Genomic DNA, 21,249 nt, shown 5'->3' with positions numbered 1-21,249 from the left:
TACTGGGATTTTCCCACACAGCCATCTCGAGGGATTACAGCAGCAGCTGTCGGAGTAAAAATGCTCCGTAGATTCCAGAGATCAGATGAGAATCCCAAGACTACTTTGAGATGACTCAAATAACCACTCATTACATGTCAGTACAACACACTGAACCTAAGGCAGATGGGCTAGAGCAGCAGAAGACTGTACCAGGTGTCACTGCTGTAATCTCAGAACAGGAAACTGAGGCTGCAATTTGGACAGACTCGCCAAAATTGGGCAACAGTAAATTGGAAAAAAGTTCATCTGATGAGACTCAGTTTCTGTTGCGACATTCAGATTACAGGATAAGAATTTGTTGTAAACAGCATAGAAACCTTGGTCCATTCTGCCTTGTATGGATGGTTCACAGTAGTGGTGGTGTACCCAAGATACCACAGCCTACATGAGTGTTATTGCTAATTATGTCCAACCCTTTATGACCAAAGAACAAACACCTTAAAAATGACAGTTCACTGAGTTCGCGGCATTCAAATGGCCTACACAGTCAACAGATCTCAATCCAACAGAGCACAGGATATTCACATCATGGAAGTGCAGTCGAGAAATCTGAAGGATATGTGTGACCCCGTCACCTCAATATGGACCAAAATCTCTCAGGAATGCTTTCAGCACCTTGTTGAGTCGACACCATGAAGATATTTCTGAAGGCAAAAGGAGTTTGTCCAAGTAGTAGCAGGTATACCAAATAACATGATGGCCTAATTAATATTTTAGAGTCATGTTACATAACTTTACTGAGTCACTTCTTCATTTTGTCAGGCGTTTTTTGACACACTCTTTTTTATTGTATCAAATAAACTAAAGCACGTTTTTTTTCCAGATGTTCCCGAAGTGTGAAATTGTCCCCCAAATGATGACATTCACAGGACACTGAACCCACTCTGCGTTACTTAAATCTCTGAGCGGATTATGTAGCTGTAAAATAAGCATCACCCACAGGGTTAGTTCCCTTTAATGGTTTCCCTTTGTAGAAATGTCCCTGAAAAGAAGCTGATGATAAATGATGACTAGGAAGCCGAATGAACAGCCAGAATCAGCGATTACTGTATGAGCCATCAGTCAGTGTAGTGTGAGTCAGTGATACGTGAGGCCGTGTCAAAAACAACAGCATCCACACTGAAATGGTAGCGCAGTGGGCAAATTGCCTAGTGGCCCTGTCTATATAATTTTCATCTACCGTTATGGTATTTACAGTCTCCATGGAAGGCAAGTTAATCACTATAGATGCCTATGTTAAAAATGAGCAACTTTACAGAAGAACTGCATTTTAATCTAACCTATGCTTTTTAAACTTTCTTGAAGCAGATTTTGTTTTTAAGTAAACCCGAATTTTACTATATTATTTACATGTTGGTACTAATTCACAGGCATCTGTTTCTATGTACTCTTTGATGAGTCAAGCTAGAGAAACTAGCAAAGTTAGCTGAAAACTGTATAATTCATAATTCAAGCTTCGAGTTAATAAGTCAAAATTTTGAGCAAATACCTAAATTGTCAAGCTGGATCTGACAATCAGGGGCTCTGTGAAGTTATGCCATTACCTTGTCACCTGGAGGTAGATTGCAGAAGACATCAGCTGTCCAACAATTCCACATGAACACCTTTTATGAATTATCATTATCATTCGCTAGAAGGCATTTAAGTGGAAATGAGGTCCTTCAGGGCCCTTTCTGAATACCAGAACTAACTGAAACTTTCAACTTACTGACTCAAATTTTCTAGTTTTTCGATGTCCTTAAAACAAGGACATAAAATGCTAAACTCAAGGCTTCAAAAACATCCGAGCCCACAAATCAAAGAGTGAAATCAGATAGCCAACCCTTTTTCAGGGTGGTGATCGCTCTTGGCAAGACATGCAATAGACCTCAGTCCTTACTGTTCAGAGCACAAATCATTATCTTGAGACTATGAGTCATCTTCTGGGTGGGGTGGGTGGGCGTTCTGAGGCTGAGAATGTGGACTCACTGGTCAAGAAGACATAAGGCTAGACAAGTTGTTGGTGAGCTTCTATCAGACTGTTACATCAAAGAAATGGTGTTTGTATGACCTCCAGGTGATACGGGACAGATGCAATAGGAAAACCGACTGTGTACGTGTCTTTGTGCACGTGTGCGTCTGCGTGCAACACCAGACTATAGTCTAAACAAACACGGGGTCAAGCAGGAAGAAAATATCTAATGGAACAGATTTAGGTCTTTTCAAAAGAAAAAGGAAGGAAGTGATGTTGACTCTTTGGATGTGGGAAACATGTTAAACAAAACCTTGATAACCACAACCACAATGCTACTCCTGCCTGTCTAATAAATTTCAAGTGAACTGCACCTTCAAGACAGGTGTAGCTACTTTTGCTAAGGCACTCGATCAAATTTTTGCTTCAATTACTAATTTCCTGAAGTGTCTTTTGGTGACTGCGCACACTTTTTTTTAGTTTGAGGGAGTTTGGGAGTCAGCCGCAAGGACTTGCAGTTATAGCAGCTGTTGAAAAGTCTGAAAAAGGAAGTGAGATTTTCCACCAGACTGTGAGAAAAGTGATGTTGTCTCCCTGCAAGCATCTAAAAAGTAAACTATAGAACTGGATTAGGTATTGCTGAAAGTATTAGATTTAAGTTGTGCCACTGTAGCGCTGCAGGAGAAGACCAAATATATCCTTTGGGTGCATCTGCTGCTGAGTCAAAGAGAACTGTGAAACCACCCGGCATGGCAAAATAGATTTCTCTCTGTCTCTCTGTGTCTAAAGTCTATCTTGGCATCACTTTATATTCCAAAAATAAGCTACTAAATAACCCACCGGGATAGTTTTGCTGGCGTAGTCTGAAACTACAGTCTTCTGCCACATATTTTGCCTGTTCAAAGAAATTTTGAAGCAATTACTGTTTTAAAAAAGGTCCCTTGCATTATGGCTGGAGTCATTAAATTACTTATTTTAGGCCACAAAAACGCTTTTAAGACTGATTTTATGGTGAAGAACGATAGCGAACAGGACGCTGAGATCACGTCAGTTCTTTATTCCCCTCTGCAGATGTTTGTGTTCCACATTTGTGGCTATTTTACTTTTGTGCACAGTTTCATTCACTTGGCATCTTATATTAAGCACCATTTTAGTTCTCTAGTTGTACCAGACTACCAGCACATTCTTTTAATGTTGTTTTTTTTTATATTTGCTTACATCTTGCTTTTATGGAAGCCCTTCATGTCAGAATCCTTACTATATTTACTATATTTTAAGATTGAGATTAGACTTTTTTTCCCCCGACAGTTCAGATTAACTCTGACAGTTTTGGTTTATGTGTTTGGTTTACTGTAGGTTGACATGGGTATAACTGTGGCTCACTTCTGACTCAGATCTGTTGGTCATTGGCACAGTATATTTGCTTAATGAAAATGTCAGGATTTTTGATCAATTTAAAAATCCTCCTCACATACAAGGCCTTGAATATTCAGGCCCCATCTTAACTTAAAGACCTCATAGTACCATAATACCCCAATAAGGCACTATCAGAGGCTTTCTTGTGGTTCCTAGGATATTTAAAAGTGGGGAGACATTAGCCTTCAGCTTTCAGGCCACTTTTCTGTGGTGCCAGCTACTAGTTTGGAGTTGGGAGACAGTCAACCTCTGTACTTTTAAATATAGACTTTTCTTCATTTTAAAAAGGAGTTTTTCCTCCCCACTGTCTCCAAGTGCTTGTTCATAGGGGGCCATTTGATTGTTGGGTTTTTCTCTCTATTATTGTGAGGTGTTTACCTTATAATATAAAGCTTTAGAGGCAACTATTGTTGTGATTTGATGCTATATAAATCCAATTTTTAGATATTGTACATTGTTGTTTGCGATATAAAATCTAATGACTGCAATATTTGATAACAAAGCAATGCATGTTTTGTTGCTTAATTTTTTTGCGGAAACAAGAACAAAGATAGTAACATTGTTTGCATTTATCAAGTACAACAGGGACAGATGTAGATGACCAACAAATTAGAGGATAAAGAACTAACCACTTTATGTTGGTTTTTCCTTTAGTAGGTCACCCACATATATTTATGTTAGAATTACTTACCACAAGACCAATATTTCAAAGAGATCAACACAGTGGAAATATTTATATTCACATCTTTACACATGACTTTAACTATTTTCATAATGGACTAAAGTGGTTTTAAAGTTAGATTTAGATCTGCCATCCCTGCCTTCCTAAAACAAAGTTGCTAATTAGCCAATTTTATCGTACATCACACTTGGAGGATTTCTGTCTCCACCAGAATTTTTTTTATGACAAAAAGAGCCACAACGTCTCTTCTAGGATTCATTCATGGCTGTGAAAGTGGATCGGATTTTTCACAGACTGACGTCAAAGCTGGACCGAGCTAAACTGAGACTGAAGTCTCTGCAGTTACTGATGTCCTGTCTCCTCTGACAGGAGCGGTGTCGGCACACAAGAACCACACACGCACACTGGCAAACTCACACAAACACCTGACCCACTTTTCAAGCTGGTACACCATCCAGCAACAACAGCCAGAAAGACATCAATAAACAGCCAAAAAAAACAAAAAAACAAGAAGCATCAGATTCCGCTCTGTCCCCCCTTGGCAAATCTATTTTACACGCAGCGTATCGCTTCTCTTCCATCCCTTGTGTCTAATTTTGTATTTTAGCTTTTTTTTAAACACAGGCAACCTAATTTTTTCCTTTCCCTTCCAAAGGACTATCCTAAGACAAATCCACTGAGAGTGACATTGTGCCCAGGCGATTTAACAGCCAAACACAAAACAATCCCCAGATCTAATTCTTAACCCCTGTCTTGAGTTAAGTAGGAGCACAGTGAAGGGCCAAACCTCCATTCCAGGTCTGGCCTTTATCAGCACCAAAACTCAGACCCCAGAACTCCCACACTCCAATATCCACACAGCCCCTCAAGGCACAACACCAAGTCTCAGCTGCACCCTTCACCGCCACGCACTGACAAGACAACCCATCAGCCCCATCAGCAGCGCCAGATGCCGTGGTGTGCTAGACAGGATTAACTCACATCAGGCCAGAGGGCCCGCAGATCCCCCCCTCACCCCTCTTAGCCTCCACCCCATACCTTATCCTCTAACCCTCCTTCTCTGCCTGCTTCTCTAATCCCCAGCCACCATGACAAATATATCGAGCACGCGCACGCTCGCCCGCGCGCATCCAAAATACATTAATGAAGAGATACAGGGAAATAATGTAGCGTTTTCAGAGGTGTGTGCTTATAGGTCTGCTAATTCAATTCTGTGGCATTAGATGAGATGCAATGAAACTTCAGTGATGGCTGTGGAGCAACCCTGCAGCTGCAGTAATGAGAAGTTACGCAGAGTAATATGAAGAAATACATATGAGATCAGAGAGGTGTATGAAATCCCACTGCGAGGAGCACGACAAAAAAAGCAACTGTGCAGAATATAGTGCAAATCTTTAGTAATTTTCTCCTACCTGACAGACATGGAAAACTCGCCAGGAGCACTCTCGCTCTCTCTGACCAGGAAGGCGCCGCACTCTCTGTTTCTGAGTCGACTTTCTGCCACACCGCGAGATATGCGACCGGCGAACCATCTGCAGGCCAGTCAAGCAAAAACAAAAACAGACAAAAGAAAGCAAGTGAGCAAACAAAGAAAGAAAGGGGTCACCGGTGTTACCGCTTTATGCAGGTGAACTCTCCTGATCTGAGCATCTCCTCCAGACGTTTGCACACACACTCAAATTTAAGAAAAGAAGTTTGTGGATATCTGCTAACTCTGAAAGAAACTGAGAAGAGAGCAGCTCACAAAAGCACGGATCAAAGAGCTGAGAGAGAGAATGAAAGAAGTGAATTTCCCACACGCTGCTAAGTTTGCACATGAAACAAATCCCACAAATCCAGCAATTCAGTTGTCAGCTGTGGAGCGGAAGTAAAGGTGTCATTATTCATTTCTTTTCTCTTTCTTTTTTTTGCACTTGCTTAGTAGTGCGCTTTGCTTGGAGGCTGTGAGCACAGTCAGTTTGATGACTCATGAAGAGTGAGCATCTATCCAATATGGTGGAGAAACTAGGACCCTCGTGGATAACTTCATGCAGTCAGATTTCAGGGATTTAAAAAAAAAATAATCAAAGCCACGCAAAGAAATTTGGAGGAAAAAAAGACACACACATATATACACACACGTATCCTACACTCCCAGGGGTGTCCACAGACTTAACTACGCAATTCCAACTGGGCTGTACATCAGGGTTCATTAATGAGCCAGAGCTGCTATAACGTCTGTGTTGTCAGTTTAGAGTTTGTCACAGCAAACCAGCTGGTGCATGACCATCTGATGGAGATACAGGGTGTACCAGCAGCTTCACTGTAAACACACACACACACACACACAGGGCTGTATCATGTGTGATTACATAAGTTAGCGAATGAGTGTGTCCCTTTGGGTAGACCGCCTTATGCCAGAGTGCAGATGTCCAAAGCAGAGCAGAAAATGCCCGGGGCAGCAAACTGCTCACATCCTCGCTGATGAGATGTTTAAATGGACCGGTGGTAGGTAGATGTGTGAAACGCTTTATACAGATGAGCTAAAGATGCACATGTGTGCGTGAGTGTGCGCATACTTACGCGTGTGGACGCAGGTTGATGTAGTTTTTTGGCACGAACCCTTTTCGGTTGTGGAGTTCGGCCGTGTACCAGTTAGGATCATCCTCCATGTTGGTGATCTAAGAGCAAGCGCACACAAAAACACAGAGTGAGATGAAAAGCTGCCCATAATGATGTTGGTGCTGGATTTTGTCTTCACACTGTTTTATCAGCCTCCTCACAGGCCTCTCTGCTTCTACTATCCGCAACCGTCAACTCGCACAAGTTTGAAAAGATTACTGGGCGAGTTTTAAATGCCACATGAAGCCTTTCGCGATTTCACCATGGCTGGCAAATCCACATATTTCTTCAAAATTGATCTTCCTCGAGTTAGCTGACGTGAGTCAGTCGGTCTGCGCGTGTCATCACGCCGAATGTGGAAACCACCATACATCACAGATGTGTAGCGGAGATAAAAATGAAGTTTGATGGTATTTGCCAAATGTTTGTTGCCCTTTACTGCCCTTTATCGCACTTTAATATGTAATGTATTCCTAACACCCCATAATAGGTGTCTTTTTCCATCAGTGAAGCCCAAAAGATCAAAGTAATTAAAAAGAATAAATACTGTAAACTTAATTCTTCTTAAAAAAACAACATTTTTTCTTATTAATTCAGATTTTCTGTCACATTTTCATCCCTATAGTATAATGTCAGAATAACTACAATCTATTCAGTGCTATATTCTGCATTATGGAGTACAAAACATGTGTGTAAGGGAGGCTCTCTGTTTACACTAATTATGGGTAAAATATAATGCATGCGCTATAATGCATAGTGATTTGTTTGTTTCTATTACACTTACAGGTCAGATGATCAGGTTGTGTTTTATAGCAGAGCTGTAACACCATGAGCAAAGTGGGTAGTGTAATGGAAATCATGACGACACCAGGTTTTACCTTGCGCAGATTCTCCAGGCGATCCAGAGGAATAATATGAAATATACATATATTTACTGTGGAATTTCACATAATATCGACGAGTAAAGATGAGCGCATCTCAGCAGGCGTTGTCATTACAATCCGAAGTTGTAATCTCACACTAAGTTTCATCTACCTGCTCCTGCGTGTACTCTATAGATAAGGAAACACAGCTTGTCACAACAAGCAGCCAGGCTGCCCTCGCAGCCCGTTACAGAGCCAAAACACCCAGCGCTATCTCTAAACAGTTCTTCATACTCCTAAAGGCCCCACCGACACCAGCCTTTTTCCATAAACACAGACATCTCACCAAAAATACAGGAAACGCCAAAAGAAAAATCCTGTGCAGGTGATACACTTGGAATGAGCTTTTTTGCAAGAGAAGATTATTTATATATCAGTAATTTTTTTCTCCTCTTTACATTTAGTGACAAGAAACCACTGGGCTCAGAAAAGAGCTTCTAGGAGCCTTTTAAGGGGCAAAGAGTTAATAATCAAAATTACACCGCTTTGGTGCAAGTAAAAACAAATTAATTACATAAATAAAATAAATTGAACCCTTGTTTATTTATTGCTTGATAAATAAGCGATAACTGAAAATATTTCAGTTGACTTTTTAAAGACTATAGTTACTATAGTTAGTCGCTTGCCTTAAGAAAGTCTGAAATGTCACACAAGAGCCTGCTATCAAGTTCACATTAGCTGCCTTCATTAGCATTTGCAGGACGTGTAATCTGACAGTGGGGTGTGCAAAGTAAAATTAAAAGAAATTCAAGCACAAATGATATTAATGATAGTCATTTAAAAACTCTTGCAAACATGTCTTATTTCTGCTGGCTACAGTAGGTAATAAACAGGGCCAGGGCTCCATCATGATGATGGTAATAAAGGACAGTCTGTTATTTTGACTCCTGATATGTTCCTGCTTTAAACCTTATCTGTTTTATCCCGTCCCCTTTCATTGCTTCATCTCTGTTCATGCTCTTCTTCAAAATCTTTTTTACATTCAGTCTCCTAACCCAGCTGTGACATGGCTTGTCATTTTGATATTTTAAGATGATTTTTATTTTGCTCTACCTGCCTCGCACTGCCACATTTCTTCCTTATCTCCCTTACAGTTTGGGTTTATCACTTTTTGGGCTTTCGTCACGTTGCCTCTGTGTTTGATCAGCGGCTGTACCCAGCAAAGTACCGCGTGTCATGTACTGTAGTTAAAACATCCTCCCTCACCTCAAATTTCACGCGACATCCTGCCAGCAAGGACTTGAAGGCCACTGTGATGAAGAACACCTTGGGCAGTAATGCCCATCTGCCAGAAAATAGATAAATAAAAAAAAGTTGCCCTGTCCCCTCTCTGCCTTTAGAAACTTCATTTCATGCATCAGCTGCTTGTAATGGCTACAGTGCACATTTGTACGTGCATTTTTAAAATGCGTCGCGGGCTACGAAATGATTTACTGCTCATAGCGTCAGTCATTCATCGAGCTGAAAGCTTGCCCTTTCAAGAGGCTGGAGGTTTCGGTGTCCCTCCTAAACAACCTCTTCCTATATTTCCCACAGTTTAAAACAACACGCTGGACTGTCTCTCATGAAACCCAGTGAGCCATTTCTGCATCAGTCTGACTCAGAGACTAACTTCCCCCCCCCCCACCACAATTTCAATCAAAAAGTTTCCACTTCCTGTACAGCTTCACCTGTTAATTTAATTTTCCCTGCTTGTACATCATAATAACGAGTAACTACAGGAGTTCTGTGGAGAAACCAAATCTTTTTTTTGTCATATGTATTGTGTTCATAAAGCCTCTTAAGAGGTAACACTGGCAGTTTAAGAACTTTTCCTTATTTCTATTTCATAGATCGCTACTTTAATTTTATTAATAATGCAACAATGCCAGTAAGTACTAGCGCATCAATACAAATATCAACAGTATTAATATAGTAAAGTTCAACATGCAGCCCATATTGTTGTTGTTGTTGTGTTTTGGAAAGGAAAATACACACCTCAAACACGCACTATGAAAATATTTATAGCCTGTAGCACATTTAAACAGAAGCTGACACAAAAAGACGAGTGTATCTACATCCCAGGTCTCCAAACAACCCCACTATCAAATTACATGAAATGCTGCAATGTGTGCTTTGTTGGGTTAACTAATGACTGTGGGAAGTAAAAGTAAGTTATTTGGTTCAGCTCATAAGTCATAAAGGCTGACTTTACTAATCAAAAGTATCAGTATTAGTATTAGTAACTCTGGCCCTGTTTTTACTTGGTATCACATGCATACCAAAATTTGCATTATCACTCACCACTAGTAGCTACTAAGTAAGTAAACAATTGTACTGAATGTTGACCGTGTACAGCAGCGGTTTCCAACCCCCGGGCCATGGACCGGTACCATGGCCCGTACCCGGGGGGGGGGGGGCATGCGGGGGTCCATCGCCCGGGGGGGTCGTTTGGTACCGAGCAGCAAGAGATTAGGCTCGGGTGTGAAATTTATGGTTTTCAGGGTTTTTATCTTTAACTCTGTCTTTTTCCGTGTTGTAGTTGTGTGTCTTATTTTGAAAGAAATATTTACGTGTTACCATAGCAATCGGAGAGGATTAAGGGGCAGAGAGGAGGATGTTACTCTCAATATTGTTGGCGCATTTCAGGAGGACGCTGCTAATAAAGTTATACAATTACACAGTGAATTTGCGTTTATTATTATATTTACAAAATACCACAGTTTTGGTCTTTGTCTGTATCATTTTATTTTGTTGTATTTATCCGCGACACCTTAAAGGCCGGTCCGTGAAAATATTGTCTGACATTAAACTGGTCCGTGGCGCAAAAAAGATTGGGGGCCGCTGATGTACAGTGTTTATCATATATATATATGTAGAGAGAGACCATATATAACCAATAATAGCTGATTATCTAGCTAGACCCTGTTAATTCAGCTGTGACTAACAGCTCCTTCCAGACCACTCCAGAGAGTTTACTCATTACATAATTAACCCTTAACAAAAGAGCATTAAACAAACAAAATCCGACAACGTGAACATCTGACATGGCAGTAGACTGAAAAGACCGCACACAAAGCTCTTAATGAGGCTTAAAAACAGGTCAGGTATGGTTGACAGCACCTGACTGCTGTGGTCAGACACACGAAACTGTTGGAGAAATGAAGCAAATAAATACAGCAATATTTTTATTTCCAAGGATAGTTAACTATTTTCTAAATAAATGAAGTTATTTCATTTTGTGATTAGAATGTAGTGCGTACTCTCTGGGTGCTTTGGAGGTTTTCAGTTCCAGCCAGAGTTGTTACATTTTTTGTGACGGTATCTGGAGAACTAAAGCTCGGCTTTTGTGTCCCTCGTGTTAAACTTGGCAGCACGGTCTCCCAGCTTTACACATAATGCCAGAGCCACTTCTTTTTTTTTTACAAATTTTTCTATGAAGCTATTTTTATAACTTCTTTATGAGTCAACACTCTGCTCAGCTCAATCGATCCAGTTCCACATGGAAAACGCACAATGCGTTCGCATTGGCAACAAGGTGTGAAAAGAAGCAGAAGTAGGCTTTAAAGCAGCATAAGGGCAATAAATGAGCACCAGTGAGCAGCTGTGGGGAAAGCAACTATCTCTTTGGTATTTTTGTAACTAAATTATAGAGTTTCTTTTTTCTTTTTCCGCACAAATTGTCTTGATGTTGTAAAGCTCAGGCCATCTGGCGCATCATGCAGAAACGAACAAATGTGGAGAATTATTTAAAAGTACTGCTTGACCCGAGTGTGAACCAAAGCTTTTTGGCAAAGACAAGACAGTCGCTTAGCCCTGCACGAGTAAAGAAACAAACTCAACAGTGGTTTAAGTGATGGTGCTGTTCTAGCTACTGTAAATTCATCACTGTGGCCAGACAACACGAGTACGCATCAAAGACTGCTGTAACTATCTGTCATAGTGTCGGAACTAAATGCCATTGCATCTTAGCTGCAACATGCTGTGACACTCGACTTCTAACAAATGACTTTAAAGACAGCAGGAATAAGAGGCCTTTTTATTCATGTTTAGTGCTGGAATGAAGTCAGTATGGGAAGAATAGTACACCAACTATCTTCAAGCAACAAAAGGTAAATTCACCCTCAAAGAAAAGCCTCAAATTAGCAGAGAAATATTCCAGTGAAAGGAAAAAATAAAGGATTTAACTAGTAAGAGAAGTTGGACCTGCAGCACCGACACCCACTGGTTAACTGAGACAAAATCCAGAAGACAAATTGATCTCACTGTGTCTTCCATCTTGCCTGATTTGCCTGCGTCTGAGTGTCAAACAGATGGTGCCAAAGCACCAGTGTTAGAAAGAAGCACTTGGCTCTTTAATTCTGAGGTTTGCTGTTGATGTCTTAGAGGGACGATTTTCTACTACACTAATTTCCAGCTGTGCCGGAGCTATTTCAGCATGGTGTTTGACACAAATAAAAAGCTGCAGATAAAAAAAAAAGATTGTTAGGCAACCGAGAGCAAAATTAAATTAGAGGAGTAGAATTGAATATGCCTATTTACTTTCTGTAAAATGATAAGAAGATTCAGCATTCCCATTTTATACTGTAAATATTAAGTTGTAGCCTGTGACGTTAGCTTAGCTTGGAAAAAAAGGTTTAAAATAGCGGGAACCTGTTAGCCATGTGAAAGTTGTAGTTGGCTGTGTAGTCTAAATCTTCCCATTTTAAAATGTGAAGATTTAGACTACACAGCCACCTGTGCTACCACTCATTAGTTTGTAAAGCTACATTTTAAAGCATTTTGTCTGTTGCCATGTTCCTTTTTTTGCAAAAACTATCATTTGTTGAGACAGTGGAGTGCTAAGTTCTGAGCTAATGTTAGCAAACATGACTGTACAGTACACAGATAGCATAGGTGCCTTTTTACTAATAAAAATATAACTAAAAATCTATATTTCACTCACAAAACTGAAACACAAACTTCTTAAATGGGCTGTTTGTACAATAAATAGTCCGTATAATTAGCTAACAGCAGAAAGAACACTGTTGTGAGGTCTAGCTCTGTAACTTTATACATGCTACAGCATTTTAGTGTCCAGCTCTCAAAGTGGCCAAACCACTTTCTTTAGTCTTTAAGGAAAATTTGCACAGTTATCAAAAATGTGTTTAGCTTCATAGACATAAAAAATGTTTTATCTTGAGTTTTTCTGCTGTTAAGTAAGCCTTTTCAATATTAAACACGATAGGGAGTGACTTTATTGGTGGCCACTGAGGAAGTACAGATTTGGCACTTCTACAAGCTAAGGACTATTTGCCCTGTAGTCAGCAGACGCTCCAGGAAACCACTGGTTCAAGCCAAAAAAGTCCTCTAGCATACTCTACATGGTTGTTTTGACACTTTTGTGTAAAGATTAGCAAATTAAATATAAAAAATAAGTAACTTTTTGCTCTTTTTAAGAACCAGGCTAGCTACTTCAAACTGTTTCCTGCCTTTATGGTAAGCTAAGCTAACTCAGTCTAGCACATTACCACACATACAGGTGAGTGCTATCATCCAAAACAGGTTTAAGCCACTTCTAATACTTTATCTTTCTTTATACTATTCTTTCTTTAGGAAGCACCCGCAGCACTTGAAATATAATTTCAATGGCTTCTGACAGTAAAGTTTTAATTGCTGTAATTATCACAGTAGGCAGACGGAGCGAGAGAGAAGACAGAGGTGCTGTGCCAGTTTTACTCTTCAGACAGACAAAGATGAAAAATTCTTTTTCTTACCTTGAGCAAGTCTCCCTTGTTGAAACTGAGCTCATCACCCTCTGTGGCACGAAACGTGTACAATGCCACCGCTTCCATGCTGAAAACAGTACCGGCACGCTCTCACATAAACACACACGCACACACACACACACACACACACAGTCAAAAAGACCGGGACCCCCACTAATGCCCCTGGCACCCAGGTGGTAGTGGTAGTGGGCAGGGGGACAGACGGGGATGAAGAAGAAATGTGATGAAGAAACAGATAAAAGAAGAGGATAGAGCAGACTTAAGGGGTAGCAGAAGAGAAGAAGTGGAGAGGAGAGGTCTGGTCTGTTCACTGAGCAACAGAGCGTTTGAGAGCCGGAGCAGAGGATGAGAGAGAGAGTGAGCTCAGCGAGGGGAAAAACACGACTGGCTGCTGCTCAGCAACACACTGCCATCAGAAACATTCAGAGAGAGAGAGAGAGAGAAAGAGAGAGAGAGAGAGAGAGCAAGTGACTAGGGGCAAAGGAGTGGGAGGCACTTCCTGTGTATATATTTGTCTTACACACTCAGTGCGGCTTCTGTGGAGTGTGTGTGTGCTTCAGCTTTTTCCATTATGTTCCGTGTGGTTTGTCGTTGCACTTCTGTCATCGTGCGAATTCAGCTTTAGTTTCACACCTTTGAAGTGAAAGGTGAGCTCACGTTTGCCGTTCCTATATTTAACATCTGTGAATGCTGAAAACTTCCGGATGGTCCAGTCAAGTCAGGCATTTCAAAACATGAAAAAAAAGAGTGATCGCACTATGCCACAGAACAAGCTGAGAGATTACCGCATCGACACCCTCTTCCTTTCATCCTACTGACCGTACACATACACCGTGTGCTACATTTCAATTCTTGAGTAGCTTTGGTTGAGATTTCCAAAGCATCTGCGAGACAGTGAAGGTGTGTCTGATGCAACATCTGTGCCAAAAATGATAACTGGGCAGCTGAGTGAACCTTTTCAAGATTTATTATTAAAGAAAAAAAAAGATTATAGCATGGATGATAAAACCAGCTATGAGGTTTTACATCATATCGTAGGTATTTATCACCTATGGACTGACAGCAGCAGCGGGCTGCCAGCTTCATCTGTCTCAATTTATGTCACATACTGAGTTAAATTCATTGTTCCAGCAACTTCTCTGGATTGATGCTAGAAATAGTGGACGGTTAAAAGCAATAGCTTTTTAATTCTGGAGGCCCGTTCTAGGGGTTTGCTCAGATTCGTATGTGGTGGATCAGAAGCCCTGTATACACCGTATGCTTTGGGCTACACTGTAGGAAATAAAACATTGGGAATCAGTGGCTGTGGAGATCTCAGCTTGATTTGCCTATTCAGGACGATTTTGTAATTAATTAGTAATAAAGATCACTTCTTTGCCTTGAGAAACTCTTGGGTTGCTTTTGCAGTTTGCTTTGGGTTATTATCCATTTGCACTGCAAAGCTCTGTCTAATTCATTTTGCAGCATTTGGACGAATATGAGCAGACAGTGTAGCCCTGCACACTTCACAGATCATCCTGCTATTTCTATTAGCGGTCACATCATCAGTAAACAATAATGACCCGGCTCCACCATACAAATACTTTTAATCATGACTTTTCTCAGTAAGTAAATCTTGGTTTCATGCGTCCAAGATGTTTTTTTAAACCGTCCAGGCCCTTTAAAATATTTTCTGGCTAATCTGGCCTTCGTGGTCTCAAGTGTAATTAGTGGTTTGCACTTTGTTGTACACTCCCCCCCCCCCCCCCCCCCCCCCCCCCTCAACCATACTGTGGCGTGGGTGTGGTCTCTGGCCAGCTGCAGAGGAGGGGTGACACAGTGAGCTCCCGGGGCGGCGCAGGGGCGGGGTCGACAGGTGTGCTGGGTTCCGACATTGATTGTGTGTCTTTTTATGTTGACAGTGACAGTCGGAGAGAGAGCGGACGTGACAGCTGCAGAGAGCGGGAGTGGCTGTGAATAAACCCACATCACTAAATAAAAAGCTTTGCTGTCAAAATAATCACCCCAGCGTATGTTTATCGGGTCAAACGCTACACATACATACATAGGAAAGACATGACATATGGTCATGAAGGCATCTCTTGATTGTAGACCTTGACAAAGTTACTGCTACCTTCCTGAAAGTGTTAATGGCTTGGTTGGATGGTGTGAAGTTGTTTTTTGTAACCATGGAAATAATTCTGTCATCATCTATGTTAGTTGTCTAACGTTTTTATTGTCACTCTGAGAGCACTATGCAAGTGGAGAAGCAGTGGCCTCCTTTACTTGCATTGACATTTCTTTCTTTGAATCTCACATTGGGAGTTCAAATGAAAATCTACCAAATGCATATTCAATACTTGGAATCAACTCAAGATATTTTTAGCTGCTTAGTTTGTCATAGAATAACCAATAACATGCCTCCTCAGCCCATAAAACTGCCTGTCAGCCAACTGGCATCTTATTTTACACAACACATTTCATTACAAGTAAACATCATGTGCATTACATAAACGATGTAAACATTAAAAAACTAAACCTACAATACACACAACCACACACACACACACACACAGAGTTATTAACTGCAGGCCTGCAAGAACAAAACGGTTTTGGGTCTGTTTTTGAATGCAGACAGATTTGATTGACCTCAGGTCAGCAGACAGCTTGGATCAGAGATCAGGAGCGCAGTAACTGAAAGCACCCTTAGCACACTTAGATCTAATTCTGGGGACAGTTAAAAGATCTGAACCTTATAGCCCGAGACGTCTGATTGGGTTATACACACTGAACAAGTCAGAGATGTATTGAGAGGCCAAGCCATTGAGAGCTTTATGAACTAGTAGGAGGATTTTAAAGGTAATTTTGTATTGAACTTGTAGACAGTGTCTGTGTACTTGTAAGGATCTTCACCGTCTTTTGTATTATCAAGTCCTCTTTCTGATGCTTTGGATAACCCTTCAAATAGAGCATTACAGTAGTCTAACCTTAATATGAATTTTCTAACTTTTAGTTTTTTTTATGGTAGAAAGGAGTCCTGGTGACCTTATTGGTATGATTATCAGTTATCAATTGAGACCACGGTCCACAAGAGTTCTGAGATTCCTGCCTTGCTCTAGACCAGGGGTGTCGAACTCAAGGCCTCGAGGGCCGGTGTCCTGCAGGTTTTAGATCTCACCTTGGGTCAACATACCTGAATCAAATGATTAGTTCATTACTAGGCCTCTGGAGAACTTCATGACATGTTGAGGGGGTCATTAAGCCATTTAAATCAGCTGTGTTGGATCAAGGACACATCTAAAACCTGCAGGACACTGGCACTCAAGGCCTGGAGTTCAATACCTGTGCTCTAGAGTCTCTAGACTTTGTGGACCAACAACAAGTATTTCTGGCTCATCTCTGTTTGGCTCTAAAAAGTTTGTAGACATACAGCAGTTAATGTCATCGTTTACAAAATACAGAATTGAACTCAAGATTTTAACTGATAAATGACTTCTTCAGGATTTTATCTGGACATTGACCTCATGGCAGTAGTTTGGTAAGAATGTGAGGCAATGCTAGATAAATTAATCAAAGATATTACTTTTAATGAAAGAAATTCAGAGGGAATGGTTTTGGAAGCATTGGGTAGTTTATCAATGGCTGGGAATAAAAGAAGTGGAATTACCCTGAGTATTGTTAGTCAGTTTGGAGATATAGGATTGCCTGCCTAATTTTATTCCATTGTTGCAGTAACAAAGTGTGTTTTTATTGATTTCAAAGACTCTTTTTGCCATATTTACATTCTCACTGTAGACTGCATACATTAACAGTTCTGACAGGTGCGATATGATCGATAAACTGAGAAATGTCATCACATGACAACAGTACCAGTAATGTGCATTTTGAAAATTCACTACTAAATGCACTTGCACTGATGTAACGGCTGTTGATAAATCAGTTGGTGTTAGTTTTGACAGACAACCAAAACACTTCTGGAAATATGCAATAACGACCCGAGACAGTAACAGCCAGAACATTTGTCACTGTGACGTCAAGACCTCTGGAACCAATTAGATCAAACATGTGACCTTTAGTATGAGTGGGTGGAGTCGCATGTTGTTAAACATTAACATTAAAATAAACTGATGAAATATTTTGAATCAGAGTTGCTGCTGATGTCAGTGTGAATATGAAATGAATTAAAATAAAGAATAATGCATAAAGAAAATTATAATTTCATTTATGGCATTTATTAAGGAGTAATCCAGCCGGAGATACCGAATTATTTACTAAAAATAAATATTCAAAACTTAGATAACTGACAGAGATTTACAACTAAAAATGTTTTTATATATAACAGCGACCAGATCGCCTCTAATGTGTGGTGTAAAGGTTCAAAGCTGTAATTACTGGGCGATGTTTCAGCCAGCTCTGTGTTAGCAGTATTATCAAGCCAGGTTTCATTTAGAATCACAAAATCCAGTTTATTACCATCCATCCATCCTCTTCCGCTTATCCTTTTAGAGCCAATCCCAGTTGTCTTAGGGCAAAATGCAGGGCACACCCTGGATGAGTCGCCAGTTTGTCTAACACATAGACACAGACAACCAATTTAGAGTTTCCAATTAATCTATTCCCACTAACTGCATGTCTTTAGACTCTGGGAGGAAGCCAGAGTACCCGGAGAACCCACGCAAACACGGGAAGAACATGCAAACTCAACACAGAAAGACGCCAGCCTGATGGTGGAATTGAACTCAGGACCTTGCTTTAAGGCAACAGTGCTGCCCAGTTTATCACTAATAATAATATAACTAATAATCAAAGTCTTATTTGGAAAGTCCTTTTTGCCGCATTCTACAAGCAGCCAATCAAACTCCCTCCCAAATGAGCCTCCACGCTTCATGATCTGTAGATATCGTCTGGATGGACTTAGAAAGAAGAAGAGACAGAGAGTAAAACATAGAAGAGGAAATGCAAAGTAAAAATACAAACGGCTCTAACTACAATGAGATACAACAACAGGGAAGTTGTAGCTGTTTCTTTAGCGTGACCTGTCCAGGAAATCCCCGGTCAGCTGCGTCACTTGACTGTGCCACCAGAAGGAGGACTGCGGGATGTGAAGGCTAGATGTGAGGTGATGGAAGAATAGAAGAGGAAGAGAAGGAGAGGAAGTGGAACTGCCTGCTGCTCTAGGGCCGAAGCAACACCCTTGTTCTTAAGTCTACCTTCTTGTGTGATGATGTCTTGTGCGTTTGAAATGCTGGAGGTGAATTAAAAAATTTAAGGATCAACATAGTCTACAGCCAGACTTTTTTTTTTCTATATTTTAATGTGCGGTACACCCCGCTGTGTTTCTGTGTACAGCTCTCTGGCCTCACTCATCACATAAACGTTGTGGGTGATCCTATTTTTTTTTTTTTTTTGCATTTTATTTCTGTTGGTTGAGTTTGTGTGTCCGTAGGTGGTTCTCTTCTTTGTCTCAGGCACTGCACTGTGCTGTTCACTGCTCTTTTCTTTTGTTTAGGCCCCTCAGCTGACACAGTGACATCACTTCCTGTGTCCTTTTCCAGGAAAGCGTCGGATGTTTTAAACACCAAGTTAAAACTTACATAAACAGCTGCCCGTACACAATGGTGTGTTTTCTGTTAACAGTGATGAATCCTTCATGCAATGTGACTGATAGGCCATTTTTAACAGCCCTGCAGTACACTGTGTATGTGTTACCCACAACACAGGCAGCACATAGTATGTAAACCCAGTGCTTTTCTGCTTGGGTGACGTTTTCATCATTTTCATCAACATTTTTATCCCGCCGGGGGCACTAATGCAGGGGGGCTTGAAAGGGGTGAACAGGTTTGCGTGTTTGAGTGAGCTGGCGGAAGTCAGTGGGCAATGGCGGAAAAAGCAGGTGGGCACAAAATCGCTCAACTTCCCCTCAAACAAATAAACAATGCCTCTCAGGATCTGTGCATTCTCAGGCCACATTTGTCTACAGCTCGTTCCTAACCTCAATTTTCTTTTGCACCTATATGCTTGTAATCCCCCCCTCCCCCACCCACCCACCTCCAATAGCTGTCATAATATTGTACTGCATTGTCCCCACGATGCTTTTTAATCTCTGTTCCTCTCTTAGCCCCCACCCCCACTCCCATTCTCTCGCTTGCTTTTTTTGCTCTACCTTGCTTCCTCTCTCACGCACTTACTGAACAACATGTGGCAGGAAGGGCATCTGAGCTCAAGTTTTGTGAAGCCAATTAGAGAACTGCCTCCTTTATTTGCTGCCCAGGGTCAACATTACTCTACACTTTCTGTCGGTGTAAATTTGTGTCATTGCCCAAACTGTCCTGTGAATGTATATATGAAAAAATAAGTTTTTGTTCATTTAGAAGAAAATTATCTTTTTTAACTTAGAAATTTCTTAATTAGCTAGTGAAAAAACAGGCACTTTTCTGGCATTTAATTGTTTAGTTATCACTTAAATACGTTGGGGAGGTGTTCATCATCAAGTCGCAAAACCTGTGAAAATACAGTGAAAAGTTCAAAATGTACACCCTCCTTCACATTTTCCGAAGCAGCCCAACAGGCCGGATTTGACTATGCCTGGTTGTTCTGGCCCTCTGGCCTTATGTTTGACCCTTCTGACTTAAAGGGCACGTGTAACTAAAGTGGTTAGGTTTGTAAGAGTGAAAACATGATTCACCTCTGTCTGCAGGAGTGGTTTCACAAGGATATGTCTGTAGGAATGTGTGAACAGGTGGGTGAAAAGTGAATTTTTCAGCCACAATGGTCAAGAAAATGTCAAACTGGTAAGAGGTCATGTATGGATTTGCATCTCTGCAGCTGAGGAAGGCTGACTATATGGATTAAAAAGTTGCCTTTATAATGAAGGGTTTTTTTTGTTTATTTTTTTACTAAAAAGAAAAAAAGTCTGCTCTCACAGTAGAGGAGTTGATCAGGTGAGTTCTTTATGCTAAAAATGTGTAAATAACAACTGCTGGGGCTGTTTTTCTTCCACTTACCTTCCTTCTCCAGGTATAATCTACAAGAGCTCCTCACAAGCACTCTACCATTTGCATATGAAAAGATTTAGCTAATAAGCTGGCAGGAGTGGCAAAAATTATACGCTATCCTATTTCATGCTTTCTGCCCCCCCCCCCCCCCCCTTTCTGCTGATTTAGGCTCCATCTGGAACCAAGTGCGCTACTTCAGGCCAAAAACTGACTCCTGCCAGTCTTTCCTCCTTTCCCTCCACGTTACATAAGTTTTGCAGGCTTCTCAAAGTGATGCACCAGTTATATTCATGCTTGAGCTTCCTTAGGTGAACCTCATGTGTTTGCACATCCTGCTGAATAAAATTCAAATTAATATGACTCACATGGACCGCTTGCCTTTGTAACTGAGATTTACCGCATTTGGTGGCTGAATTTCTGGTGTGTGATAAACGCCGCTCGGTTAAATAATAATGGTGTAAGATATGGTAAGCTGCTAACAACTAATGATCATCATGAGCTTCACCTGACTGTTGTTCATGTGTCACGCATGGTGGCATCTAGACTCAACGAATCATGTGTTAGTAACTGCAATACTCATTCTGCATGAGTAAAACTATGCTGGGTCAGTGCATCTGACCATGGATGGTGCAAGACAAGCTAATGGCCCAGTGAGTCTCTAATAGGGCATGAGTGTTGAGAATGAGGGTGATTGTTTTGTGGAGGGTGATTTTGTAGGGGGTCACATATGGTGATTACATATTAAAGGTCACACATGTCTGCAGGGGGCTCTAGACAGCCCTCCCAAGTTTAGTTTGTGCTCACATTACAGACACACTCTCTGACTGTTTTAAAAGTGGGACGCTCCTGACCTCTACTGGCTGACACTGGACCTGCATGTACTTTAAAAGGGCACATACTCAACACATAGCAC

The 21,249-nt window shown here is 40.9% G+C and overlaps 1 protein-coding gene across 1 annotated transcript in view; it reads right to left on the bottom strand.

Moving 5' to 3' along the window:
• grapa (GRB2 related adaptor protein a) overlaps positions 1 to 13,738 on the bottom strand; it is a 33,613-nt gene extending 19,875 nt beyond the window's left edge. The window contains exons 1-3 of the mRNA XM_006798060.2: positions 13,351 to 13,738; positions 6,654 to 6,751; positions 5,504 to 5,623 (exon numbers count right to left, since the gene is read on the bottom strand). Coding sequence (XP_006798123.1) covers positions 5,504 to 5,623; positions 6,654 to 6,751; positions 13,351 to 13,428 — 296 coding nt within the window. The 5' untranslated portion in view covers positions 13,429 to 13,738. The remainder of the gene's footprint in view (positions 1 to 5,503; positions 5,624 to 6,653; positions 6,752 to 13,350) is intronic.
• Positions 13,739 to 21,249: the final 7,511 nt, after the last annotated feature.

The sequence above is a fragment of the Neolamprologus brichardi genome, chromosome 4, assembly GCF_056152115.1.
Source record: "Neolamprologus brichardi isolate AB-2024 chromosome 4, ASM5615211v1, whole genome shotgun sequence".
NCBI lineage: Eukaryota > Metazoa > Chordata > Actinopteri > Cichliformes > Cichlidae > Neolamprologus > Neolamprologus brichardi.
This window is presented reverse-complemented; position numbering and strand designations above follow the sequence as displayed.